This window comes from Microchirus variegatus (genome assembly GCF_963457635.1).
Source record: "Microchirus variegatus genome assembly, chromosome: 18".
In the NCBI taxonomy this organism is placed as follows: Eukaryota; Metazoa; Chordata; class Actinopteri; order Pleuronectiformes; family Soleidae; genus Microchirus; species Microchirus variegatus.
The window spans coordinates 9,897,429-9,923,697 of NC_139819.1; the positions used below are offsets into that span (position 1 = coordinate 9,897,429).

Genomic DNA, 26,269 nt, shown 5'->3' on the forward strand with positions numbered 1-26,269 from the left:
TTGACAACAACTGTCGGCCATTTTGGCGAGCTGTCGGCGCATTCTAAGACGAGCGCGATGATTGGTCGGCAAAGTGTGGCCGTCCAATCACAGCGCAGTATATTGGTTTCCTTTCCGCCTCTCAGACACGCTACGTAACCGCGTCAGTGAGAGGGCAGACAGGGCAGAGAGACCAGGACAAAATACTATTTACCCGAAAAATCTTTCGGGGTTACCCTGTCAACATGAGCCGAATCGCTGCAGCTCTTCGGCGGACGTTTGGACTTGTACGCGAACACGTCGGGACAGACCACTTGGGGAATAAATATACCTTCATACCAGAACAGAAGACATGGACAGGTATGTGATATAGCAGTGCTATAAGCTGCTATAATAGCACATTACAATCCTAGTCGTGTGTAATTATGTATACAATTCTAACACTTGTACACTGATGCAAATACATATACACGTATCTATTGTGTCCACCACGCTTTATTTAATTTATGGAGGTTGTGGTTGTATTTCCTGCCTAAACATAGCTGCTCCTGCACTTTATGTTTTCACACATTTAATTCCAGCTGCATCACACTCGACAATACAGCTACATACTCTGTATTTTTGCTTCGTTTGCTTCTCTGGGATTGCATACGACTTTATCGACTTTATCCATTTATCTCTCGTAGTATTTTAATCCTGCCACTAGATGGTAGCCTCACTATTAACATTATCATTGTGGTGTATTAAATCATGTCTGTTTTTATACAGCTCGTCCTACAAGTGTCAGTCTGTGTATTTCTGGACATTCAGTAATGATTGGTCATGTCTCTGCTCTGCCCTATCCATTCATTTCTGGGGAAAAAAAAAAAAAAAAAATCAGAGAAAAGCTCAATGTTTAAAATAAAAAATAAAAAAATAGAAATCTGAAAAAAGTTTTGACATGGTATTGACCATTTCCCGAATGATCTGACTGTTTTGATTGTTGCTTGAATCGGTTGAATAGTGTCAGAGATAGGGAGCGCGGATAGCGACGACGAGGTCACATATCCCTGCTGAGACATGGCAAACAGTATGTAACGCTCCAGCCAAGCAGCAGAACTATCTGTGTCATCGGGCTAATCCATGGTGGGATACCAATGGTGTCCTTCACACTCTCTGACAGATAGGAGGCCAAGGTCGTGCTCGGCGGCCTTGCAGATTTGATGCTTTGAGTCTCAACTGTGACGTCCTTCATGCGGGAGTGTCTCAAAGAAACAGAGATTTGACGGTGTAACGACATTCCCCTCCTTTGTTTACTGAAAATATAAAACTGTGGGCATTGTATATATACATGTATAACTGCACATTAAGGTTAAAAGTCCTGTCATTCTTACTATAATTAATTAGTATCAAGGCTAGATACACCACTCCCATCACCAAGGGTTCTTACTCAGACTATAAGCCACAGATCAGGGGTCAGAGGTCAAAGAGCACAACCTTTGTCTGCTCTACATGTGACGCTGCTGGTTAACAAGCAGTGGACTTTTGGCTTATTGGTAACAGGGTTAAATCCCACCCATGTCCTCTTGTGTTTGTCTCCCTGTCTTGGTGCCACATTACACAAGACAAATAAAGTACACCTTTCACATACATAGGATGAAATATCACAGTGTAAAGCAACCAAGCTGTTTTTTGTATGTGTGTGTGGTTTTTTTTCTGGAGAGGGACCGACCTCTGGCAGACAGCAGTCCGGGGATTCTTTCTGACCGAACTTGACTTTGTGCTTCACCTTTTTCCTCAGCAGTTTGCAGGGAAACTTGTGCCCACCTCGTATTTATAATTCATTACAAGGCTGCTCCTCCACCCCTGGCTGTCAGACTATTCAAATGAGACATCACAGAAGCCCATTTTCCAGCACACTACAGGCTCCTTTTTATTCACTGTACAATCGCAGTGATTGACACAGTGGAGAGGCTGCTTGGCCTGTCGAAAAATTAGCTCCAAACAAACAGGCTCACAAATAAGCATTTATGTGCACAGTTATAAGAAGCTCATAGAAATATATGATCTACGCATTGTGTCTGTTTTTATGCCCCTCACCCGATCCAACCTTGTAGAAATAAAGCAGATGCATTATTCAGTCCATATGTCTTGCTAAAGCAAGCTCTTTTTGATCTTAAACTGATAGGCCAAGCGTGGGCTCAGGGCCTCAAGGCATGGACCGCAGGGCTTTCCACTGCAGCACATGAGTATAGTGTTTAATGTAGGTGAGGAGTATTTCTCCCTTTCTCTCCCCCATCTCTCAATCCTGCTCACTTCCTATATTTACTTGACCATTCCCAGTGCTCACTTCTTCCCCCCTCTACCTTTAGCCATGCTTTGCTGCTCCTGTTTTCTACCTCTTTCATTTGGTGAACTTTAGAAAACTGGGCCATATAAGCAGTTTTGATCGTGGAAGGCAATGCCAATGATCGCCTATGCAAAGAAAATATAAGGAAGCAGCTCATTGTTTTGGGGTTTTATCAGATTATAGTTTTCACTCCTTATTTGCATTCAGTCGATCTGTTTTCCCTGCTTCTTGATTTGACATTGCTGCTTCTCAGCTGCTTCACATCAAAATGAAAAGGGTCTGGTAACTGAAGTACACATCTTGAGGGAGAGGATTCTGCTTCTGCAGAAGAGGTCCGGTTATGGAGGCCACGCTGCGCACTGCAGCAGGACACGGCGCTGCCCTGATTGTTTTCTACGACAGGACACATGAGAAATCCCCTGGTTACATGGTCACTGGTCTTCAGAAGGCCCTCTTGCTTTGGTGTTGGCTTCACAGAGCCATGCTTCTATATTTTTCCCCCCCCCTCTCTTTCTGTGTGCATCTGTCCCCCAGGCCCCGGCTCTGCCTCACACTGCATGGGGCGCCATGTCATGCTGCCCAGATGAAAGGAAAGCATTCTGTGGATGAGCTCATTCGTCTTCAGCAGTGGGCCTGCAGCTTTGACGCCTGCCTTCCCTCCCTTTATTTAGGAAGAGAGGCACACTGACATTATCGGCCGCTGCAGGCACATTTGAAAATAATTGCCTGTATGATTGCTATTTTTCTTACCTCTTTGAGGAGATGTAGCCTTTGTCTTGGAATCAATGGCAACTCAATACTGGACAGGGGAAAGGCAGTTTCCTTTCATGTCTCGGTGAAAAGGATGTATTTTTAGCACTATTCATATTAACAGTGTGTGCCATGCAGTTTTAATCTAATGGTCCTCTCTACTGTGTGGAGAATGGAAGGGATTCAGAGGTTCTTTAGAGGTGTGCCATGCTGTTGCGGGGAGAAAGGATGCAATGACTTGTCGTCCCATCACTATCCCCTCCCTCTCTTTGTCTATTATTTATTTGATTCTCCAGCTCTGTGAAGTGAAAAATCTGAAAAGGCCTCAGCTCTGCTATTTCATGATGGGCAACTTTGGGGGGAGTAAAGGAGCTGTTGTGCGCTTTTTGCCTTACGTGCATATGTGCCTGCGTGTCAACACATTATCTTGTGTGTGTGTGCGCGCGTGTGTGTGTTTATCTGCTATGAATTAAAAAATCAGCGACTGTGTGTTTTCCCTCCACTTCATGCCCTAACACACTTAACACAACAACAGATGGCTGTGTGTCATCAGAGCGTTGATTCAAGCCACATATTTCCATGAAAAGAGTCACAGCGGAGAGAGAGAGAGACGATGGGTCCAAATGGCTGTTTATTCTGCCACAAGCCACCCCGAGGGAGTGATGAAGGAAGGTCTATCCTACGGTAGAACACCAAGTCGGCGTTCGCTGTGGAGCGCCGATGTCCAGAGCTACCGCCGTAAATCACGTTAATTGATCAGCAGCTCTTTGCAATGCATGGGGTTTAAATGAAGGTTGTTTAATCATTATAGGAAAACCAAGTGGGTTTTAGCTCATCTTTCTGTATACTGTCTGGTTGCCAAGTGTGTGTTTCGTGTGTGTGTGTGTGTGTAGTGAAACGCCATGAAGTGGCTTAACTGCTTCATTAAAAAGGCATTTGAAAAGATAGATGCTCCAATGAGAAACCAGCTCAAATCATTTCGGTGCGGTGGCGCATTTTAAATCAGCCAAGATCTAACACCTGTGGTTGAAGTATTCAGCAGGCCACTGTAAAGTTAACCTTTATGCATATATACTTCAAACTCAGAACCTACACAGTTTAATTTGCTGTTTGATGAGAGGTGATAGGCGGCCCGATAACGGCAAGAGAAGGAAGCTAACAAATAAAATCCAATTCTCTTTTTCGCCCCATTTGGCTTAGATGTGATTCACTGTCCAATGCATGAATGTCTCTGTTTGGTCAGATGGCCAGTCAGATGTTTTGACACCTTGGGGCTCCTTGTCTGTCAGAAATCCAGCCAGGAAGACTGACAGACAAGCTCCTGGAGCCCTCCGCTGCTTATTCAATTCAGAATATTTTAATAAAGCAGAAATAGGGCTCAGAGTATGGGGGGGGGGGGGGGGGGGGCGGAGAGAGATAAGGCCGAGGGAGACTCACTGAGGGTGGAGAAGAAGGTGGGGTAAAAGGAAGTGAGTGACAAAGAACAAGGGGTATGCTGACATATGGGGTGAAATTATAGAGTGGGGGAAGACTGGGGAGAGTGAACGTGAAAAGGAGGGTTTCTGACAGAAAGAGGGTGAAATGAGTGGGTGGAACAGGCAGACAGATAGAAGGGTAGAGAGAGAAGGTGGAGGTAGGTTAATGGAGAGCGAGGAAGCAGGGGGGAGGGGGGGGTGCTGAAGGTGTGAAGCAAGGAAACGGAAGAGGGGGGTGATGCGTGAGCGTGATGGAGGTAAATAGAAAGGGGTGGACAGCTTGGTGTATGGACATCACATGCATGGGCCTCAGAGGAGTCAGTAGGAGGGAGGGGGGGGGGGGTTCCAGCCGCTCCACAGGCTCACAATGGATGCTGACTTCCTGTCTGACTAAAACATTTTTTTCCCTATAACCCATCGCACAGGGGAGAGGCTTCAAGAGGATATGTGGTCTTAAGCAGAGGGGTCTAAAGTATCCCTTCCACCCTCAAGTGCGCCTGCGTTTAGTTAAAAGTAACACACAGGGGAAATCAGAGTATTCTTTTCGACACGCTATTACTTCTATATGAATTATTCTCCTCTGTTCTGCCGTGAGTCGCTCAAGCCTCTGCGGGATCAACAGCAACAGGGACAAACAGAATGGGGGCTGAATTAAAGGAGGAAGGAAATAGAAGGAACGAACAGCAGCAGAAGGCCTACTTTGTGTCTAAGCCCCTCCTCTCACCAGAACTGATGCAAAACAACGGCTGGCCTTTTCCCTCTAAACCTCATCACAAGACTCTGGGCTAATGGGTAACCATGGTTACAGGCCTCACACATCCTCGCCATTTTTTTTTTTTCCCAGAGAAAGAGATTGGAGGAAGAGCGGGTGAGGGTTTCAGTACTGGTACCTGGTTTCTATTGTATCACCGATGCTTATCGGATCACTCCGTCTTCATAAAGCTGTCCATTACCATGCACATACTGGTCCCCGCATCTCTCCCCGGTATAGAGCTTTGTGCTGGAGAGGAATAAGCCAGGCTCAATTCAGAGACACATAGGCACACACAGCTTCAGGACGGCTTCTTTTTTTTTTTTGTTCCACCACAGCGTCAGGCCCCCCCAAAAAAACAGCGCTTTTACCTCGTGCAAACACAAAGACTTAAGAAAGCTGCTCTTTTTTGCTGTCTATTGAGAGGGAGAAGTGAATGCCGCGCTGCTGGAAGAGGCAGCTTTTTTTGTGCGTGTCTGCATGGCAATCTGTTGGCGAGCAAGTGAACGCGGTGGTTGTGCGAAAACATTCGTTGTGTAGCACGAGACCGCGAGTTTGCAGTGCCGTTTGTTTACCTCTTCCCTGCTCATATCTGCATCTGTAACCAGGAAGAACCCGACTGCAGTGTGAGAGAGAGAGAGACATGCACAGCACAAGACGCCTGTAATGACATTGTGGAGGTGAAAAACCTCTCAGGTCGCCCCCCAGCAGTACTCACCTGGGAGCTGATGTGTGAAGTTAGGAGATTTGTGTGTGTGTGTGCGCATGTGTGTGTGTGTGTGTGTGTCAGTGCGTGTGTGTGTGTGTGCTGGAGCAGGTGATGGAGTTTAGCGGGGTGTGTTCAGGGTTCAAAGAGCAGCCCTCGGAGCGCATCACGTCTTATTCTAAAGAGGGGGGGGGGGCGGGGAGGTAGAGGCATACCTGCAGTTTGATTGGCTCGCGATCTAGCTGCCACGGCAACCCCTCACCCATCCTGCCTCTGAGTCTCCTTACCTTCAACCCCCCCCCTCCACCCTCCACCACCACCACCACCGCCTCCCCACCCCTCTGGTTCCACAGACTCACAGATGAGTCGCGCTCAGACAGGTGAGATGGCTCATGAATATTTATGCGGTGGGATTTCATTTCTCCTGCCGCTGGCCCCTCCCCCCCCTCCCTTCCTTCCCTTCCTCCCTCAATGCAGTGCTGCGTTTGTCCTTCACGGTAAGAGGCAGTGTCCTCGCTCCTGTTCCTCAGGTTAATCTGCCTGCTCTCTAGCCAGTTGTGTGTGTGTGTGTGTGTGTGTGTGTGTGTGTGTGTGTGTGTGTGTGTGAGTGTGCCGGTGTGCGTGTGTGACTGGTAAGTAGGTTTCCCCTAGTGAGTGATGAGGAGGCAGACCTGTCACAAGGGTACCTGCTGAGATTGAAAGCTCCTAACACCCTTCATCTCTCTCCCTCTGTCCCTCCCTCCCTCTCTCCCCCATGGTGGTGGTGGTGGGGGGGGGGTAGAATGAGAGCCAAGGTCTGAACTGTGATAGATAGCTAACACTCGTGGTTTGACGACTGTGTCAAGTGCAGTCCTCGGAATGAGCAGACACTAACTTTATAGCACTTCATCGGAGTGAATGCACGGCTCCTAATGAGTTGATTTGCAATTCCTCTCTCATAATTGGAAATTAATTATTAATATGAAAACGAGAGCCATTTTGTTTTTGTGCCGATACGAGATTTCAAACTACATAAGTAATAAATAAATACAGTGTTGCGTTTGCTTTGCGATATCTACAGATATCTGAGGACAGCGTCAGAAAAGAGAGATTTCTATCGGCTCGTTTACAGCAACTAGGAGGTTTTTGACCATAAAAACAAGTTAATGTATCTAAGTAGACCTCCATAACTAACATATATGTGCAACAGGACCACTCTATGTGAGCTTTAAATGGTCTTTTAATTTGAAGGGTTTCTTCCCCCCCCCCCCCCCCCCATGTTAAAGGTGAAAGGTGTGTAAGAATTAGTGACATCTAATAGTGAGACTGCACATTTGCAGCCTCTGCATAAAGGACATATAAAAGGTGTTTTGGTTGGATGAAAAAAAAAAAGTTTGTAATGAAAGCACTATGCAAATAATGTGCAAGGTCAGCTAATTCTGTATGCTACATGATGTAAACTAATTGTGTTCTTTTTAATAAAATCGACAGGTCATGTAAGGTTGTTCTTGGAGATTTTTGCTGCGTTTTCCTTTATGCATCTCTTGGCCTTGATGTGCATATATGTATTTTTTTTTTTTTTTTCCCCGCACTTGTCCCAGATGAGAAATTACCATGAGAGCGAGACGTGCATCCTCCCAATGTGTATATATGTGGTGGGAGGATTGGCCGTGTTTCATAAATATATGTACATACTGTATTTGGTATTCAAATCCAAGGATAAAAAAGCCGCGGTGGAAGGGGCTTAGTCATGCTGCAAAAGCAAGCCGTGTTTGGGAGTGTGAAAGAGTGGCGAGGCTGAGATGCAACCTAGTGGAGAGAGACGGGAGAAGAAGAAAAAAAAAAGTGGGTGACTCTCTCTTTATGCTTATTAGTTAGGCATTAGCTGTAGCTAAGCCCATTTCTTGTGGGGACTGTATCATAATTGTACCATTTCGATCTGCTGCCGCCCACACGGAACACAAATACTGATATGATCTGTTTATAATTAGCATAGTATCACCTGGAGAACATAGCCCTTTGTTTCCTTGCAGTTGCTTTCTGGGTAACCGCTTCTCAAAAGACATTTTAAGGCGGACATAAGGTGAAATAATGCAGTGAGGTTTTTTTTTCTTCTTCTTCATCCAGACCTGGATATCAGAATAATAAGAGAGCTGCAGAACTGGAGCCTGTGAGGCCCTATAGTGACAATCTAGTGGGAACCAAAGCAACAGTAGCCTAATTAGCTGACCTGATTACTATAGAGGCTGCGTGGTGTATGGAAAGGAATTAATCTAACAAGGCACAATTGCATGCAGTTTTGTCTTTAATCGGAATTGTTTAAAAACAAAAAATATTGTAAGTCGCCGCTCGTGGAGGAGGCTCAAGCGGAGCAACACAACTTCCCACACGGAGCACTCTTTAGTCCCTTTTATGGAGTGCCATCATTCATTTATCCCGGCGCCGTAGCTATCTGTTATGGTTGAAGTAAACATTAAGGCCATCAGTCTGCCGTGTGCATGGAGGTGGTTGCCTCCATTTGTCCGTGTCCAGTCAGCTGCAGAGAAATGGTGATGGAATCTTGACAGATTGTCTGTGTTTTGGAGCGTGTTGTTTTTCCTTGCCCATCCATTTCTCTCTCCTCCTAGCCCTGTTTGCCATGCATCATCTCTCTCTCTCTCTCTCTCTCTGTCTGTTTCCCTCTCCCCGTCCTCCTCCTCCTCCTCCTCCTCCATCCTCCTTCCTTTGCTCATCATTTTACAGAGCGATGGACAGACATCTGGTTACCTGTGAGGAGAAACTGTTAAAAAAACGCTGTAGCTCTTTGGCGCCACACAAAGAAACGACTCAACTGGCTTGTGTTTTCTGTCTACATCACTCTCCATTGCTCCCCACCTTCTCCACCTCCATCTCCATGTCATTGTGTGCTACACCGAACTTGCCTAATCAGCAGATCCTACCAAAAAATAATTGGCGGTGGCCTTGCTCCTGGAGAGCGCTGTGCTGTATACAGATAGGGGGAAAAGGAGCACTTAATATTCCTCGCTGCTCGTAGCTCTCCTGTTGTCTGTGATATCTGACCTCTTTTGTCTCCTGCTCGGCTTGATGTTGATTTTGGAGGGCATTGTTAGCCACTGCGCTGCGATTGGAGGAGGCTGCCAGTGAGGGGGGCCGTGGTTGGTTGGGTTAAAGGGAGGCTCATTTGCATAAAGGCTTAGCCCAGATTTGGAGCCACTCAGTGAGATCTGAGGAGAAGGGCCCGAGGGCCACGAGGTAATCATCCATGGCCTGTCACAGCGCTGTCATCCCTCTGTGTATTTGTGTGTCTGTGTGTCTGACGGCAACAGACGGAGAGCATTGTGTCTGCTCCTCTTTGTGTGTGTGTGTGTGTGTGTGTGTGTTTTTTTTGCGATCTGTATGCATCGTTGTTGTGCATCTCTGTCTAACTCCAGCTCCCACTCACTGCCTTTTTGTCTCCCTCTTTTTTGTGTGTGTGTGTGTGTGTGTGTGTGTGTGTGTGTGTGTGTGTGTGTGTGTGTGTGGTTTTCCAGGAAGAGTTGTCCACGCCAAGCGAATGGTAGAGGCGGCCAATCCTACAGAATGTGACTATACAGAAGGCAGCATACCGATAGAGTGGGACGGTAAGTGTAGACTGCAGCATCACTGTTACGTACTTTATCATTAAAATGGATAAATGATGAGTGTTAACAAAAGCGCTAAACCCAGCAGAGAATACAAAGTGCTGCACAAATAAAAAGGAATAAATTCATGTACTGGGGCCTCGGCTAATCCACCGATTTTTATGTTTATTTTCATCATGCTGTGAGATGGGGGTTGGGGGAGGGGGGGGGGATGAAAGTGTATACATGAGTTTGTCAAAGACGCTTTCTGCTGGTGTTATACAACCGCACCATAACATTTTGTGTGTTTCAAATTTCTTCCAAGAGTGGATACAAACTGTTCCCTCTGTCTCAGACTGGCTTTATCCACCTTAAACCCCTCATCCTCCTATGCCCCATCCCTCATGCATTTTCATCAGGATGCAAATAAGAGAGGGATAAAAGAGAGGCCCAGGATCCCTGTGCGAGCTGATGGGAGAGTTAGGAAATCTCTTTCTCTCTATCACTCTTTCTGGCTGCCTTTAACAGTTTAACCTGCTCTTCTGTGCAGCCAGCTCAGCCAAAATAGAGTTCTTTTCTTTTTTAAAAACAGAGAGATGACAGACAGACACCGCAGAACGAGAGACAGGGGTATTGATGGAGAGTGTGTACATTCAAATTCAAAAGATCCACAAGTCTCTGGTCGGGCTCATCGTGCCCGTATGATACGCTCTCACATGTTTTTTTTCCCTATAGTTTTTAAAACAAAAAACAAAAATTATGGATGCACCCTCCCTCGACAGAACCCTGGTTACCGAGTTGTCACGCTGAGATAGTGCAGTGCCCCTGAAACGCGGCGGTACTCTCGCTGCAGCCTTTAAATATGACTGCAGTTTTTTTGTTAGTGCAGCGTATGTTTGTGTGGGTGTTCTCACTGGGTTGTTTTTTCTTCTTCTTCTTCTGCTTCTCTCTCTCCTCCTCCTCCAGCTTGGCTCCGAGGCAGAAGGAAGGAACCCCCCTCCGTCGAGGTACGTCGTCCCGTCCCCACCACCACCACCACCACTACCAGCCTCCCGCTGTGCTGATGGGTTGGACTCCAGGGGGCTGGCTACATGGGAGGGAAAAGAAGCAAAGACGGGGGGGGGGGAAAAGAGACGCTTTTGATTTGTTTTATCTTGTAGTTTTTCGAATCTGAATCCAGGAACTTTGGGGGACAGGTGTTAAAATAAACAGCAGCAGACGCACGTCGATGGCAAGACTGAGAGCAAAGACAGCCTCCGAACAAGGGGCTCACTGACATTATGTCCTAGTTTACTTTCTTTTCTTTCCAGCAGAAGCCTGCATCTCGGCTTTTTGTGTTTTATTTCTGGCAGTCTCCAAGATGGGGAATAGTGAAGGAGTGCAGTTTTTTTTTTCCCCTCGTGTACCTCTCACTGGGTTTATTGCTCTGTAAATGTGAGAATGCTGGAAATTATTTGGCCAGTGAAACGTGGGCCTATAGGAAATCCTTTGCAAGGCCAATACCCAGGCCCTCTCTCCATCTCTCTGTCCTCTGTCCCTGCCAGTGGCCAATGCCATCCCCTGCCTCAATTGCCAGAACATTCTCTTCCAATTTTCTGCCTTGCTTCTGCCCAATAGCTGCCATCGACAGCTGGACAGTGTTGATGTGGCCAAGGCTTTACTCCCAGCACATTACCCTACCCCTTGTCACGCTCCCTCTCTTCCCGGTCCAAGCTGACATAAATTGATTGGATTAAATCCTGTCATTAACAGGCTGGAAAAGCAGCTCAGTATGTTTGTCTCTCTCCCCAAAGCGGGGCTTTTTTGGCCACAGCTCTCCCCCCTCGTCTCTTTTCCAGTCTCTCAGTTCTTCCAACACACAACATCATTATGCCCAGTCCTCCCTTCCCTTTTGGCTGCCCGTTTCAGGGAGAGGCTAACATCACTGGACACGAGCTGTGTCTCGAGTGGGTCGCTATTCCACTGGTGGACTATGCTCGGGTTATTATTGTTTCCATGAGTCGGAAGGGTTGTTTATATTACGCATGCCTCCTGTCACGTCAGTTTACCCATCTGTTCCAAGCACTACACTTTTAACCGGAGTTTAGCGGACCAGTACAGGTTAACGGCGCACTTGTGTTCTTCTTTCTTTTTTGAGCAAATACCCTTTTTCATGCTTGACACATCCATTCATGTGTTCCTGGAAACTGCCGAGTGCAACTTAATGTCTTTTCTGCTTCTGACTCTCGTGAGCAGCTGACGTGCTGGGGCTTTACTCTACGAGGAGTGACCGATTAAGGAGAGGAAAAATATCCAATAAATGATCTTGCAGCCCCACTCTGATTTTGTCAGATCTTCAGAAAACTTCTACCTCAAGATCTTGAACTGCACAAACCCACAGTAGTATGAGGCGCAGATTGTAAAGTTGCGCATGCTTTAAATAAACAGCAACTTTTTGCCACATTTAGGAAAAAAAACATGTGAATTTTTATTATCACGATAGTGTATGTTCAAGTTTATTTCCCCCGCTTGGGTGGTTTTAATTCGTTATTTGATTGTATAAACACAGCCTGACCTCCTCGAGCTTTTATTTTGGTAAATCCGGTTACCTGCAGTGTGAATTTGCATATTAGCTAAACATTTAGTTTCAATCGATTAGATTAGATTTTTTATTCAGATTAAACATTGAAATTATATTTTCACAAGAGAAGTAAATATCACAAAATTCACCAATATTGCTATAGATCTGGTCAAAACTAACATTAAAAAAATGCACATGTTTTTTATACATGTTTTTTTTGCTAAATGTGGCAAAAAGTTGCATGCGCAACTTTACAATCGGCGCCTCATAGGGTAGCAATGTCCCATGGGTGATGTGACACATCCAGGTGTTGGAATCTACCATTAATATGTCACATTTTCCTTTTAAATCGTGGGCCAAAAAAAAACTATACATTTACAAGCAGTGCTCGTGATTGGGAAGTTTGTGGCCATTCTTTCTGAAACCCGGCACATTTATTTTTTAACAGTTACATTTGTACACCTAGTCCACTGGTTGTAGAGAGCACTAATCTCTCCGTTTGAAGAAAATACATCTTGACTGTCTCTCTTGAACCGAGGGTTTGTCTACCACTCTTTCTGCCATGTTGGAATTCATTAGACCATGTCTTCACCACAGGGAGGAAACAGCCTCGTCTTTTACCACCGTACCCCCCTCACAGACCTCCTTGGATGAAAAGTGCTTTAGAGGGAGGTAGCAGATGATGGCATGAATTTAATCGGAGAAATCATTCAGGGCTGAACTGCTCGTGCATTAATTACGAGCTGATTAGCGGATCTCTCATTTATCTTGGGCCACAAACATATCAGTGACACCTCAGAATGATCTTTAACTGTATTTCATGTCCCTGCTACTCACACGTGTCCATGTCATGTTAACTGATTATATTTTTTTTAACCGTGAACAACCTGTGCGTTTTACAGGAGCTGCTGAAGAATGCGTCGTACATGGCACAAATCAAGCTGAAGGCCCAGGAGGTGGAGGAGAAAGATCTGGCCCTTCAGGCTAACGAGTATCAGGAAGGTCTGGTGGCGACTCCTGCGAAGACTTTAGCCAAAGGCCACGCAGCCGCCACCAGCTTTGGCAAGCAGGAGATGTCCGAGGAACCCACCAGCACCGCAAATGTATTTCAGCCTGGCTCGTGGATGCCCACCGCCAAGAAATAGACCCAAGACATCCTTATATTCTGACAATAGAGAAGATTTGTCACAAACATTTATGGAAATATTTTCAAATGATTCTGCATTGTTTCAGAGTAAAACTATTTATTTCAATGCCGTTTTTGGTCTGAATTACATTCTACTTTTCTTGTCCCTCGGTATATATTATACTATAGTATACACAAGATCGTTTTATTATCTCAGTTTGTAAGAAAAGAAGGTGACAGATTTGTAAATTCAGTCATTTGGTTGATTGATCCTGTAAAATACAAATTTTTGACAGTGTAAAGATGGAAATTATATAATTAAAATGTATATAGTGTCGGAAATTAAGTCTCAATTCTAAATTAAATTGGGTGCAATTAGACCATAATAACATTTAATACAGTGTTATGAAGGTGGCCCCTACTGCCTACAGGTCATAGGTCAAGCTCACAACCAGTTTAACAGCTAACTGATCTGCCACAGTATGAAGTGCCATCACCTGAGGTCAGAGTTCATGTTGGCAGCAGAGTTACTGAAGAAAGGAGCCCAAAGGAACAGCTAGAACTAGGATCCTTCAGCTGAGAACATGCTCTTCCTACACATGCAAATGCTCTCAGGAGATGACATCACTCTGGATCCAGGGATTAAAGAGGTTAATGAGTATGGGGGGAATGGGGAAAACAAACATGTTGTTATGTTCATTTGTTCACCTGTCTGTAACTGGAGTTACTGGTTCTAACTGCTTCTTTACAGGCTCATGAGTCCGTAGAATTATATTGCCTGTAAAAAGCAATCACCCCACTGGACTTTTGAATGGTTAATTATTTTACAACATGGTCAATAAATATATTTTTATAGAGAAAATTTGAATGCAGGCAACAACATTATATTTTACATCAGTTATATATTTTTAGTCTATGATACAACATTAGGACGGACTTTTTATGTACAGACTCATCAAATTCATGAATAATGTTTTCTGGTAAATCTATAAAAAAAGGAGATTAGATTTTCTTATCAATCATGAAAACTTGTTTTATTAGAAAGTCATAATTTGTATATTTTGCAAGTGACTTGGAGAAAAAGTTCCAGTATGCTCATTACATCATTAATTCAGCACAACAGAGATGCTAATGGTGGAATGCAAGGTGTTGCAACAGCTGCACAATATTACCGGCAGATCTCTACATAGAAACATCATACAGATGACCACTGTGCTCTTGCTGACCTAAGTCCCACTGGAACAAGCCTCCTCCAGGCAGTACTGTCCGTCTCAGCACTATTAGGCCTGTGGGGCCAGTGTTCCTGCCTCTACCCCGGATATGGGGCATAGTGGCCCCGCGTTGACATTAGGGCTGGGACAAGGAAGCGCACCGTGTCATTATTTGGAATAGGGAGGATTGTGTTGGTGCAGTGGTTCCTCCTCCTTTTTCACTGACCCTATCCTTCCCCCCCCACAGACTCAGTCTTTCTTGGTCCTTTTTGCCTTGGCTATGTTTTCCTGCCGTTTCTGCTTTTTCTTCTGTTCCCGGTCGCGGACCTCTATCATCTTGGCCAGTTTCCAGGACAGCAGTGCACTGGCAATGAAAAGAGGTGTGAGAGCCAGGATGACAGTGGTGAGGAAACCATAGGGGTCTTTGGCAGCCCACTCCACCACATACTCTGCCCATGCACGAACATCAATCATCTTGGTCAGAAACGATGCGGAGTAATCAGACCTAAGGATGGTAACAGAAGCAAAAACAGTGAATAGTCAGAATTGAGGGGTGTGCATGAAATAAATAAACTACAACAGCAAGCCGTGTCCTTTTATGTGACTTTGCCTGATAGGAAGAAGAGAATCTCATCGAATACAAAAGGGCATACTGCTGGATGCCACCTATTGGCTCCCAGTACAAGTCAGCAGCTTGGATCCCTAATAGGGTTAGGACATTGGGGCTACAACCAATAATCGATTATTAGTCTCAACTGGTTTGATAGTCTATTATTCAGTTTCAGTGTGTGTGTGGTTTCTTCTTCTCCCTTTAAAGAATTTCATTTGAAAGGTTCCATTTTTCACCACACTCTACATACTTATCAAGTGTAAATTACTGTGTGGATCAAGGATGTTTTCACCCCAATAATGAATAATTGCATGAGTCAGATTCAGGGAAATAAAGTCAACATAATGGTAACTGAAAAGTTAAGACGCCTACTTCCTCAAATGCAATACAGAAAGAAAATATGTCATGCACACTCTGCAACACAATGAACTCAAACACCTGGAGGCAGCAAAAGACATTGTGGGTGATATTGTAATTCTGAATATAGAAATATTGACTGACACTCAAAGGGATATCTGTCCCATATAGAGGAACAAAGAGCTCAGTTCGTGCAATTTGATCAGCCGATGGCTGAAAATAGCCCATCTGGTGACTCTTGAAGTGAAACATTAGTTTTACGTTGCATCATCTATTCAAAAAGCTTATATAGACCCCATTTTCAACAGGTTTTGGTTAAATGAATTATACCCACAAGTATAACAAATCGATAATAGCCGATTAGTCGAGATATAAGTTATTAGCCCCTTTTCCACCGCAGGAACTTTTCTCATTGCTGCTTCCTTGTAATCTCAGCGTTTCTCATCACCCTCAGCTGACATGACTGACCACTGGCTAACTAGTATCACATCAGCTAGCACATAGACGGTAGGTATATTCACATGGTATTGCTCTACCGCTAGCTACAGCCCCGTATAATGTAATATAAGTTAGTTAACAAATCCACACTGTCTGACACTGGTACTGGATCTATTGTCCTGAAATGTAGGTGAAAGATATTAATTTCTGCTAACGCTAGCACGCTACATAGCCCCTCTGCACCTCCATGACGGGCCTTAGTGTAACGAGTAAGCGCACTGACTCGACTATACACCGCTACAGGAGCAAAAGAGAACGTGACACAACATCGAAAGTATATTTTTCGCGTTGTTAGTGGAGGTAAATTCACGCTAAATGCAAAATTAACTTACCGAATAACTGTTTACAGCCACGACGACCAGTCACAGCTCCTCCCTGTTCCGGTATACTGAAGGGGCGTGGCTTTTGAGAGTCGCTGGCTTGTGATTGGATATGAGGCTTAAAATGAAACATGGTAATTGTAGTCTTATAAACTGGAATTACTGATAAACCCTCCAACTCCAGAACAAGCTGCTTTCTCATTGTTTTTGAGTTTAAAAACAGTTCACATATCTACAATGATATTTGTCCTATCCACAATTTGAGTTTGCTTTCATTTTAACTGCAGATATAACTAAATTACGACTAATAATAACATAATTCCTGTTTGAGATATCTACAATTCAAGTCTGACTATATTAAAGATATTTGATATTTGATATCCAAATGAGGACGCTGATTCATTGTTTTGTGACATTTCATTCACAGAAGAAAATAACAATCAGATGGATTAATAAAAACAACTGTTGGTTACATAATTACATCACCTTATGAATAAGATTCATATTGGATTTGTGTGTTAATAATAACTTTATAAATAAATTGTGTGTGCAAACCTAGACTGACTTCTTCACTGACTGTATTTCAAGCTTTTTCTCTTTTTTTTAATGGTTTAATGGATAAAACTTTGAGTGTTGTAGAGCTCAGGCTGTGACCGCACAGAGATGATATGTTTTTCCTCCATCTAACCTAACTGAGTCTGACACGACGTCGCATCACGGATGTGACATTTGGATCACTGCTATCCTCACATACAGAGAGAGAAGAGGTGTAAACAACCTCAAAATAAACTGCAGCCCAGATTTGTACACATCTTCCTGACCAACTGTTCACATTATATATTGCAAGTCATCATATCTGATATGCACGTGTGTCCATATTGGCATTGTCTAGTCCAGTCTTCAACATGGATTTTGCTGCTTAAAGGCCATGCCTCTGAAAAACAAAATGAACAAACTTTCCGTCCTAAATGGTTATGTGGAGCCATAGTGTAAACTTTCTTCTGATTGATGAGTTGTTCCAATTAACCTCTCCGTCTCTTCGGATCTATGTTGTTGTTGTTGTTGTCATTCGAGTGGCACTGCGAGTGACTCAGGAGACACTTTGAAATCCTATCTGAGAGACCGAAGCGTTCCGATTGAAACACATTTGTAAAAATCTGATCAGAATCGCTTTCGAAGTCACCTCTGTATGTGGTTTGAGTCAACTTCAGAAAAATCTGTTCAGACTGCCGAAAAAAGATCAAACTAGATGCAATCTGGATGTGCTTAAAATCCAATTTGGACTGCAGTCTAAACAAGACTTCTTAGACATGCAGATGCGAGTAGCACTAATAAATGTGCACATTGTTATTATTGTGTATTACATGGCATCTAGACGGTGCTGGAACTATGATCATGTGTGAAACGGCTCTGTTTCGAGAATAAAGCAAACGATAGGGCAATAAGTGCAAAAAAAGCAACAGGCTCCACTGGCCCTCTGAGAAAGATGACTAACATAACAAAGGAGGACCTGCTGGCTTTGTGAACTTCCTGTGGGGAAGTATTGAAACCAAATCAGGTTAGGCCACATCTGCTCCGTCCATACGGCATGGATCACTTTCAGAGCAGTTCAAAGGCCAGCCTTTTAGACCTTCTCACAGAGGAAGGACAGGGGCAGCTGGGAACACATGCAGAAGACAGACACATTGCAAACACTCATTCTGGCTTACCAGCATAGTTTTGGTCAACTTTTATAGACAGACATCCTCAATCTGGTGGCTTTTTTTGTTATGTGATTATAATTATTAGCTTCTGCTACATGTCTCATCAGGCTGAGAGAATCCGAACGGTGGGCAACGCAGCCGCACCCTAACTCCCCCTGCGCCTCCTTTTCATGGGCTGTGGGGAAAACTTGCCTTCAGGGCTTTCTGTCAAAAAGCCTTCCTGGCAGAAGCTTTGGTTTTTTTGGTCGCAGTTTAGTTAAGTTTAGCCAACAAAACTTCTTGGTCAGGATTAGGCAACAAAACTACTTGGTTAGGTTTAAGAAAAGATTGTGGTTTGGATTAAAATAGACCCCTTCATAACTGGAAGAAAGCCTTGATGGCAAACATCTCCCATATGCTTCTCATGATCCAGCTATGGGACTATTATCAGCAGGCGGGGAGAGGGGGGGGAGACCATAAAATGACAGCACTACAATTTATAGTAAACCAGCTCCACTAGTGGTGTGAATCATAATGATTACAAGAACAACCACTCGTCTGGCCAGTCCTAGAGGAATTCCATTATGGTTTGATTTAGCCTTTTCTGTTGTAAGTTGATGAACTCAATTACCAAAAGGAGTAAAGAGCAAAAGAACGGGATGAGATGCAGACATCTAAAAGGGCCAGTGATGGGACGATATAGTATATCAGTGTTCGTCGTGATAAAGGGCACTTACAGTAAGGTAATTGTGGTGAATTTATATTATTGTAATGATCACAAATGGAGATTGTTGAAGGTGAAGTAAGTAGTTTATAGTTCCATCTAGAGGAGAGGCTGAAATTTACAACAAAGACCTGCTGCTCTGCTCACCCCCTCCCTTCCCTGAGCGCTACGGTATCCGCAGCTGGTCAAATGTCGTCCTCGTCGTCTTTCTCCGTGTCAGCAGATGAGGTTCGTGAGGCGAGGGAGAGGGCGAGCTACCGCGGCCGTAGCAGACGAAGCGGAGAGAGTGGAGGCGGGACTCTCGCGTTTGTCCTTACAGGCTCCGGTAGAAACATGGCATCTCGCTGTTAACAGTGGCTATGCAACCACGGCCCGCGGCCATGTTATTTTACATGACTTTTTGAAACACTACGAAAATGAAACAAAAACTATTATACAGCGACTAGACAATGCAGGAGCACATAATATCCCTTGTTTATGAAGCCCTGAAGGTTCTAAACAAACAGTTCAGCCACTGCTGAGAACGCTGTGTTGTATTGTAATCTCGGGCTCAGCGAGATCTCTGAAAAAAACCTGGTCCGGTTACGTAAACAACATTTCTACTGAACAGCGGATCCTCCTGCTCCGGGCACGAGTCCGGGCAAATCCGCTTGCGTACATTGCAGTGGCGTAGGCAGAAATAATATTTTGGGTGGGCCAGTGCAAAAGTGGGTGGGCCATCGTTGCCAAAAAAAGGAAGTAGAACTTAAAAATGACAACTATAGACAAACTGGAAAAACAATGACTATTTTACTTTGTAATATTATGCATTGCAAAGGCAATGGCGGCAAAATACTGCCTATAACACAAGCTCTACCCTCAGAGCTATATAAAAGCTTGTATACAATACAACAGTGTAGACAAAAAAATGAATTTGGTATCGGCGCTATTGCACGACAAAATTAATCATTATATTGCACAAAGTGCCAATAAACCCAAACAGCAGAAAAAGTTGTTAACGTACAGTATAACATAGGCCTACATCAGACAGAATTCAGTTTGGCACCATCTGTGCCATTTGAGATTTCTTAGGTACCAAATTATTAAAGCCCATTTAATTTTATTTATATGTCACTACAGATCTAAAAAGAACTTGTTTAAAAAAAAACGCTGTAAATGGATGCTCCCTGTGCGGTGCGTAATAACAACTCTGTAACTGCAGCGTCTTCAGTTACGCAGCGGACATTCGCCCTTCTCTAATCAGAACAATCTAATGTCGCTGTAATGATCAATCAGACCGGGATTTGTTCCTGATGCTCTCCAATTGATTGTTGATTTTGGAAAGTGTATTTCTTCATTACAAGTTGTTTTGTTCCGGTGGAAATAACTTGTTTTGATAAACAGCAAAGGTAAGACAACATTTCTGCTTGTATTTCTTGATAGTCAGTTGTTGTTTTGCTCGAATTTTTGGGCTGGATCCGTGAATCTGGTTCGTAGAGTGATAAAAATGGTACCGTTGGAATCTGAGGATTCTCTGCTGTCCAGCGGACATGTGTTTTTATTTGTTTACATAATCGCGCTGACTCTCCGGTGTCGCTTTTCAATGGGTGCACTGTAACGTTTTTTTCCCCGCTCCTGCTGGTTTGATCCATCGGTGTTTTAACTGTGTTTGGTGAACATAAGAATGGTTTATATGAGCTTTTAGCTGAGTTTCTGACCTTTCTGTGGGTATGCAGCATGTCTGTGTTTGTTAAAGTTAGATATGGTTTTATGACGCTTTCGTCGCTGCGTGGGGGGCATTTCCTTTACATGCATGTTTTTATTTTGTTTCTACAAACAAAATACATTTTTATCATACTTGGCTGGGTGAGTAAACTGGGCGGGCCAGTGCCGCCCAGGCCCATTGCTGGCTACGCGCATGGTACATTGTACCGCAGAAGAAGAAGAACGTCCGTTGTGGAGGTGTTTCACGAGCGACAGTGTCTTCTGTCTCTTGGTCAAAGTCATAAAGTGTCAGATTATTTGTAACATAATGGTGATGAACACTGGAAGGGCCCCCTGGGAATGTTTGCTTAGGGCCCCTAAAGACTCTAGAATCGCCTCTGTCCACCTGACCACATGTGCAAAACCTGGGGAGTGCACCTTTAAGATTAAAAAATAGATATGTTTGTATGTGAGGAAGACAAAGGATTGGCTTGTCTTTCAGTGTCTGTTTGTCCACAGGCAACAGCAGCTCCAGTCTGACCAAAATGACTGATTAGTGACTGTGGAGGACTAACATGTCCAGCTCCATATCTTCCTCCTCCCACGCCCTTTCTGCCTGTGAAGGCTGAATGTCCTTTGGACTTTAAGCCTCGAAAAAAAACAACCATCACGTTGTGAACCGAAGCAGCCAGAGCCCCGAGGTGGTAGTAGAGGCACCAAGTAGGAAAAAAAAGTCAGTTTTCTTGCCCCCCCTTTTAGCCCTGTGGGAAACTCCGAGACCGCCCCTGGATTAAGTCCCCGCCTTCAAACTCAAATAAGACGGAAGCTTGAAAGGCCGTCGGCCGCCGGGGCTCCGCCCTCGCGCTCCCGGACGCCTTCACAAAGGATTTGCCGACGTTCGGGAATTCCGCCTCCAGTTCCTTTTATAGCGCCACTCGTGCCCTGGCAGCGCTCCAGGGCCCCGCCCACCGCGGTCACTTTGACAACACAAAGGACTTCACGGAACTCGTAAGCGCCGCCCTCCTTTCCAAATAAGGTCGGCTTATCCATGTACGGCAAACAATCGGTGCGAGATTGCCCTTTTCTCTTCCTTATCCCGTTTATATGATCGGAGAGGAACTGCGCTTCAGGTTGGAAGCGGTGCGATCATGGCCGAGCGAGTCCAGCAGCCCCCAGCCAAGCGGCTCTGCTGCCGGCCCGGCTACAACCCGGCATGCAGGCAGGGGCAGCGGGCTGGAGGAGTTCTGTGTGGCGGCGCGGGGTCCGCTCCTGGAGGGTCGGGGAACGGGAAAACGCACAACCCGGAGTCGCTGCTCGACATCGCGGCGCGCAGAGTCGCGGAGAAGTGGCCGTTCCAGCGGGTGGAGGAGCGATTCGAGCGGATCCCGGAGCCCGTTCAGCGTCGGATCGTATACTGGTCTTTTCCGAGGAGCGAGAAGGAGATCTGTATGTATTCGTCTTTCAACGCCGGAGGAGAGGAAAGTGGAAGTAGCGGGGACAATAATGACGAGACGCAGCTGCCTTTCCTGCGGGGTGTCACTCTGCTGGAGGGCGGCTGGGTGGACAACGTATTGCAAGTCGGTGAGTGGACTGTTACGTTACAGTGGCGAGGGGGAAACAGTTGCTGTGACAAAACAAAAACAACTAACTTAACTCGTACTATTTGCCTTTTCTTCCTCCCATGGAACCGTGCCAGCTTCTTTTTTTTCTTTTTTTTAAAGGGCTGGTGTTCGCCTTCCACAGCACTGTCGATTATAAACAATGCAGGCTAGTTTATAGCTGTGTAACAACGACTTATTTCCTGATAATCTCACAATAATAAGCCCACTTCTTGTTGTTTTTTTTGCCCTCTGAGCTGAGCGCACAGAGCCATCCCAATTGGAAGCTTAGCACTTTGTTCCTATTTTTGTGTCTTTCCAACTCTCCATGCCCCCACCGGTGGGTACGCAGACAAAAGCCCCCCTATATCTTTTCACCACTGGCTAAATAGACGATATTTAGACAGGGTGGGAGGGACGGTGATTTAAAGCCACAGTGCTTCTTGTTTTGTTTGCCAAGCACCTTTGTGAGACAGACAGACGCGTTTCTTGCGTCTCCCCAGCATTTAGTTAAAGCCCATGCTATATGCAGCTGATTGAGGCAAATATTTTCCTCTTGACTGCATTAGTTATGGTAAAGCTGGACGTAAACAGAGGTGTAGGCTCAGCAACCTCCTGCCGTCTTTCTCTGCCTGCCTTTCTGCTTTCCTGCCTGCCTGGGCTGCCTCTGCCAGAGCCACAATATTTCACTGCATTCGTCAGTGCAATAGACTCAGCTGTCAATCCGACTCCCCACCCTTGGAAACGGTTCAGGATTCTAATCCCATTACCCTCCCCAGTTCATCAGAATCTTAATGCATTCAGCAAACAAGATTTTATGCATGATCTTCTTCCTCCCTCCCTCTCCCTCTCTCTAGCTCTCTCATCTTGGCTTACTATCCCTCCAAAGAATCTTGTGTTGGAGATGGCTTCAGCTCTTGTGGGCTTAGAGAATGTGTAGTGCACAATAGTAGCCATGGAGCAGGCAGACAGGCAGGCAGCTCTCCCTCCCTCTCTGGTCTGTTTACCAGATCCCCCCCGTCCCCCCCACCACCATCATTAGGCTCATTTATGTGCTCACTCTTGGGGCTGTTGGAAGCAGAGCACTCGACTCGAGGTAAAATAAAAAAGTGTGAGGAATCGCTTAAAAGAGATACAGTGTGTGTGTGTGTGCTGTGGAAAACACAGTCAGAGAGAGTGTCAAAGAGGGTAACAGGGTCATATTCTGTGGCTGTGAATGTGTGTGAGAAAGGAAAGAGTCAGTATGTGTGGGGGTTTGACAAACGCCGAGGAAGCGAGGGAGGGGGATTGTGCATGCATCTGTTTGTGCATGTGTGTGTCTTCGTCTGCACGGGCTGTCAGTCTCATCCTGCATGCTCACACAGAGAGAGAGTGGAGGATGACAGGCGAGCACAAGAAGAAGCAGAAGAAGGGGCATGCTATGCTGATTGCAATTTTTGGCCCAAGATTTTTTTATTTCTTTTTTTTTTAAAGTTGGGTGGGGGAAGAGAAAAAATAAAGCCAAGGAAGAGAAAAATGATAAATAAAAGATGCAATCTACTCCAGGGGACAGGCAGCCACTCGAGGATGAGGGCTTAAAAGCAGGGCAGCATGGGAGGGGAGAAGGGGGGGGTGGGGGGCTGTCAGCCACATCACACACCACATGTATTGGCCCATCAAACACATACAGTGGGTCTGGCCTGGAAAAAAAAAGTGCACAGTGGTTGCGATGGCGTGTGTGTGCACAAGTGTGCGGGGCTTTGTGTGTATTCTTGTGTGTGTGCTGTCAATGGGATGGGATTCACTGTTGATGATGAAAGACAGTAGAGCGATAGAAGAGATGTGGAGGTTATTGTGTATGGGGGGGAAAAGCTAATATACTTGAATGGATCTGCTGTCGCTATATTCCTCTCCTCCCCCCTCTCATCTCCTCCTCCACCTCCCTCTCTCTCCCAAGTGAGCAGCTATAAAACTCTCCATATTTACTCCCCTAAGGCCAACTACCAGCCCCCAGTCTCCTGTGATTATTTATCTTTTTCTCAAAGACATTAATCACACGCTTTTCCCTTTTTTTCTCTCTCTCTCTCCCCCTCCATCTCTTTCATACATCAGTGCTGTGGAGAGAATGGATAGGGGGATGGCGTTTAAGGGGAAGAGCAATAGATCGGGGCGATATCAAGGAAAAGAGGGCGAAGCCTGCAGGCGGAAAAAGTGGGTGGAAAATGCAAAAAAGGGGAAAGAGGCATTGAATTGGTGATTGCAAGAGAAGGAGATGCATGAAACTAAAGAATGGATGCAGGGAAGGCGAGAGAGTGAGATGGATGGGTTGTTCTTTCTCTCATGCAAGCTCATCCGTTCCAGTGCCAGCATTTGAGATAAATATTCATGTATGAATGCAAGTGTTATCTGGCAGTCCACTGCTCCTCGCTTATAATATTGTTATAACGACCCGGGCCTTCTTCGGCCCCCTCTTGCACTGATGAATTTGAGCAGGTAGTGGCACAGACTAATCTGACCTTTAACCTCCGCGAAAAAGGCTCCTGTATAGAAATGCATTTGGTGAACTTTTCCAACGGCAAAATCGCTATCGTAAAAAAATTACGTTGTCATGTGCCGATCATGTGTTTGACTTACTTCCTGTACGCTAGGTGGCGATATGCCCCCTTTCAACCCTTTACGTCGCAGGTCTGCTGGCAGCTAGTCATCGAAGAAGTGTGATATCACGTTGGACGAACCCGTTTACATGTATTTTAAAGTTTAAAAGTTCGCTCTGACAAAACCCAAAAATCATGTGTACTCGCCCCAAAGTTAAAATGTTTCTTAGTCTGTCAATCAGACAGCACTGCAGGGCTGTAGCTAAGCACCATTCACCATTCTTAAGGTGCCTGCTCAGAACTCAGCATCTGTTCTCCAGCCCCCCCATCCCCCCCCCCCCCTTGTGTAATTTAGCCCCAGCAGCTCATCACGCTGAAACGAAGGCTAGTATTATGGTGGCCCCCGTCCTCTAATTATAGAATTCAATCCTATGGCTCTAACTTGGCATGACAAAGCATGTTTGCACTTCATTACCCTCCTTCCTGTTTTAGTCCTCCAGTCTGGGTCAAGTTCATCTCTTCTCCTCTCTCATTCATTTATGACATGCACTGTCCTGCTGCTGCTCCTCCTCCTCCTCCTCCTCCATTTGACCCCTAATCCCTGTGTTTCTAACCCCCCCCCCCCAATGTCTGCCTCCAGGGCTTTGTGCCAGGAGTTAAAAAAAAAAATCATAACCCCCCCCCCCCACCACCACACACATACAGCAGCACCACCTCACTCTTACTATCCTGTTACTCTAAGCCCCCCCCCCCCCCTCCATGTCCCCAAGGAGTGACATACTGATGCCTGGCATATGTCGCTCTCTGCGATGTCATTAGCACAGGCTACATGCTACAGCCCGTTTATCCCACTCTCCTTGTTAGGCTAATTTCTCAAACGAGGCTACATGTCATTTTTATCATGCTTGCTGCCCCAAATCCGAGTGATGAGTTGGACAGCAGGCATGAAAGTCGATATGCATATCCTGTCGCCTATTTCGGAGAATTTTCCATGGTGGTGTTGTTGGACGAGGTAGCCGGTAATATTTTGCCTCCCCCCCCCCTCCCTTACCTAAAATATCACAGAATGTCCATGGCAGTCCTGCCTGTTTGAGTGTGAATGTCATCCTCCTCTGCATCACCTATCCCGGAGACGAATTGCGCGCGCTTATGTGTGTGTGCATATGTGTGTGTGTGCGTGTCGATCTTGTGCTTCTGCATGCTCATAACTCAGGTTAATTTGTTCACGCTCTAGAGAATCTTAATTAGGTTTCTGCGTCATCTACTCTCACCCTCTTTCTATCGTGATGTCAATGAAACGGTGGAATAGCAACCGGGGGCTGGTGTTTCCCCTGTTTTAACCTGTTCCTGTTCGCAAAATCACAACAAAGATGCTTCTGAACTTTATGTTTAGCCCCTTAAAAATAACAACTCTTTGGGTGTGCAGCTCGATGAGCTGTAAAGCCATATATCAGTCCAAATCACACACGATTCAGGCACAATCATGGCAAAAGAACAAAGAGACAAAACTGCAAGGCATACAGTATACCAAGGAGACATATTTTCCATGCACTCACAAAGGTGTCCAATCATAGAATACACAGCATTCTTTTTGAACTAAAAATTCACAAGGCCTTACAAAGGTCTACTTGGAGACCCACATCGTCATCTCAGGCATTTTGTCCGTGAAGGTGCAGAATTTGAAGATGCAAAACATAAATCTTGCATGAGCATGTCATCTGTGAGACGCTATCAGGCCGAGCAGGGCTTTTCATAGGTG

At 45.2% G+C, this 26,269-nt stretch overlaps 3 protein-coding genes across 3 annotated transcripts in view; 2 read left to right on the forward strand and 1 right to left on the reverse strand.

Moving 5' to 3' along the window:
- The first annotated feature begins 153 nt into the window (after positions 1-153).
- ndufaf2 (NADH:ubiquinone oxidoreductase complex assembly factor 2) lies at positions 154-13,367 on the forward strand. Its single transcript, XM_083904877.1, has 4 exons — positions 154-339; positions 9,500-9,589; positions 10,535-10,575; positions 13,031-13,367. Exons 1-4 carry the CDS (start codon positions 225-227, stop codon positions 13,271-13,273), a joined length of 489 nt encoding a protein of 162 aa, XP_083761003.1. The 5' UTR covers positions 154-224; the 3' UTR covers positions 13,274-13,367.
- Positions 13,368-14,331: 964 nt separating this feature from the next.
- smim15 (small integral membrane protein 15) lies at positions 14,332-16,318 on the reverse strand. Its single transcript, XM_083905000.1, has 2 exons — positions 16,263-16,318; positions 14,332-14,970 (listed from the first exon to the last, which is right to left on the reverse strand). The coding sequence occupies exon 2, from the start codon at positions 14,937-14,939 to the stop codon at positions 14,715-14,717; it is 225 nt and encodes a 74-aa protein (XP_083761126.1). The 5' UTR covers positions 14,940-14,970; positions 16,263-16,318; the 3' UTR covers positions 14,332-14,714.
- Positions 16,319-21,487: 5,169 nt separating this feature from the next.
- LOC310940036 (zinc finger SWIM domain-containing protein 6-like) overlaps positions 21,488-26,269 on the forward strand; it is a gene marked incomplete at both ends in the record, with an annotated part of 48,451 nt that continues 43,669 nt past the window's right edge. The window contains one exon of the mRNA XM_083904954.1: positions 21,488-21,920. Coding sequence (XP_083761080.1) covers positions 21,488-21,920 — 433 coding nt within the window. The remainder of the gene's footprint in view (positions 21,921-26,269) is intronic.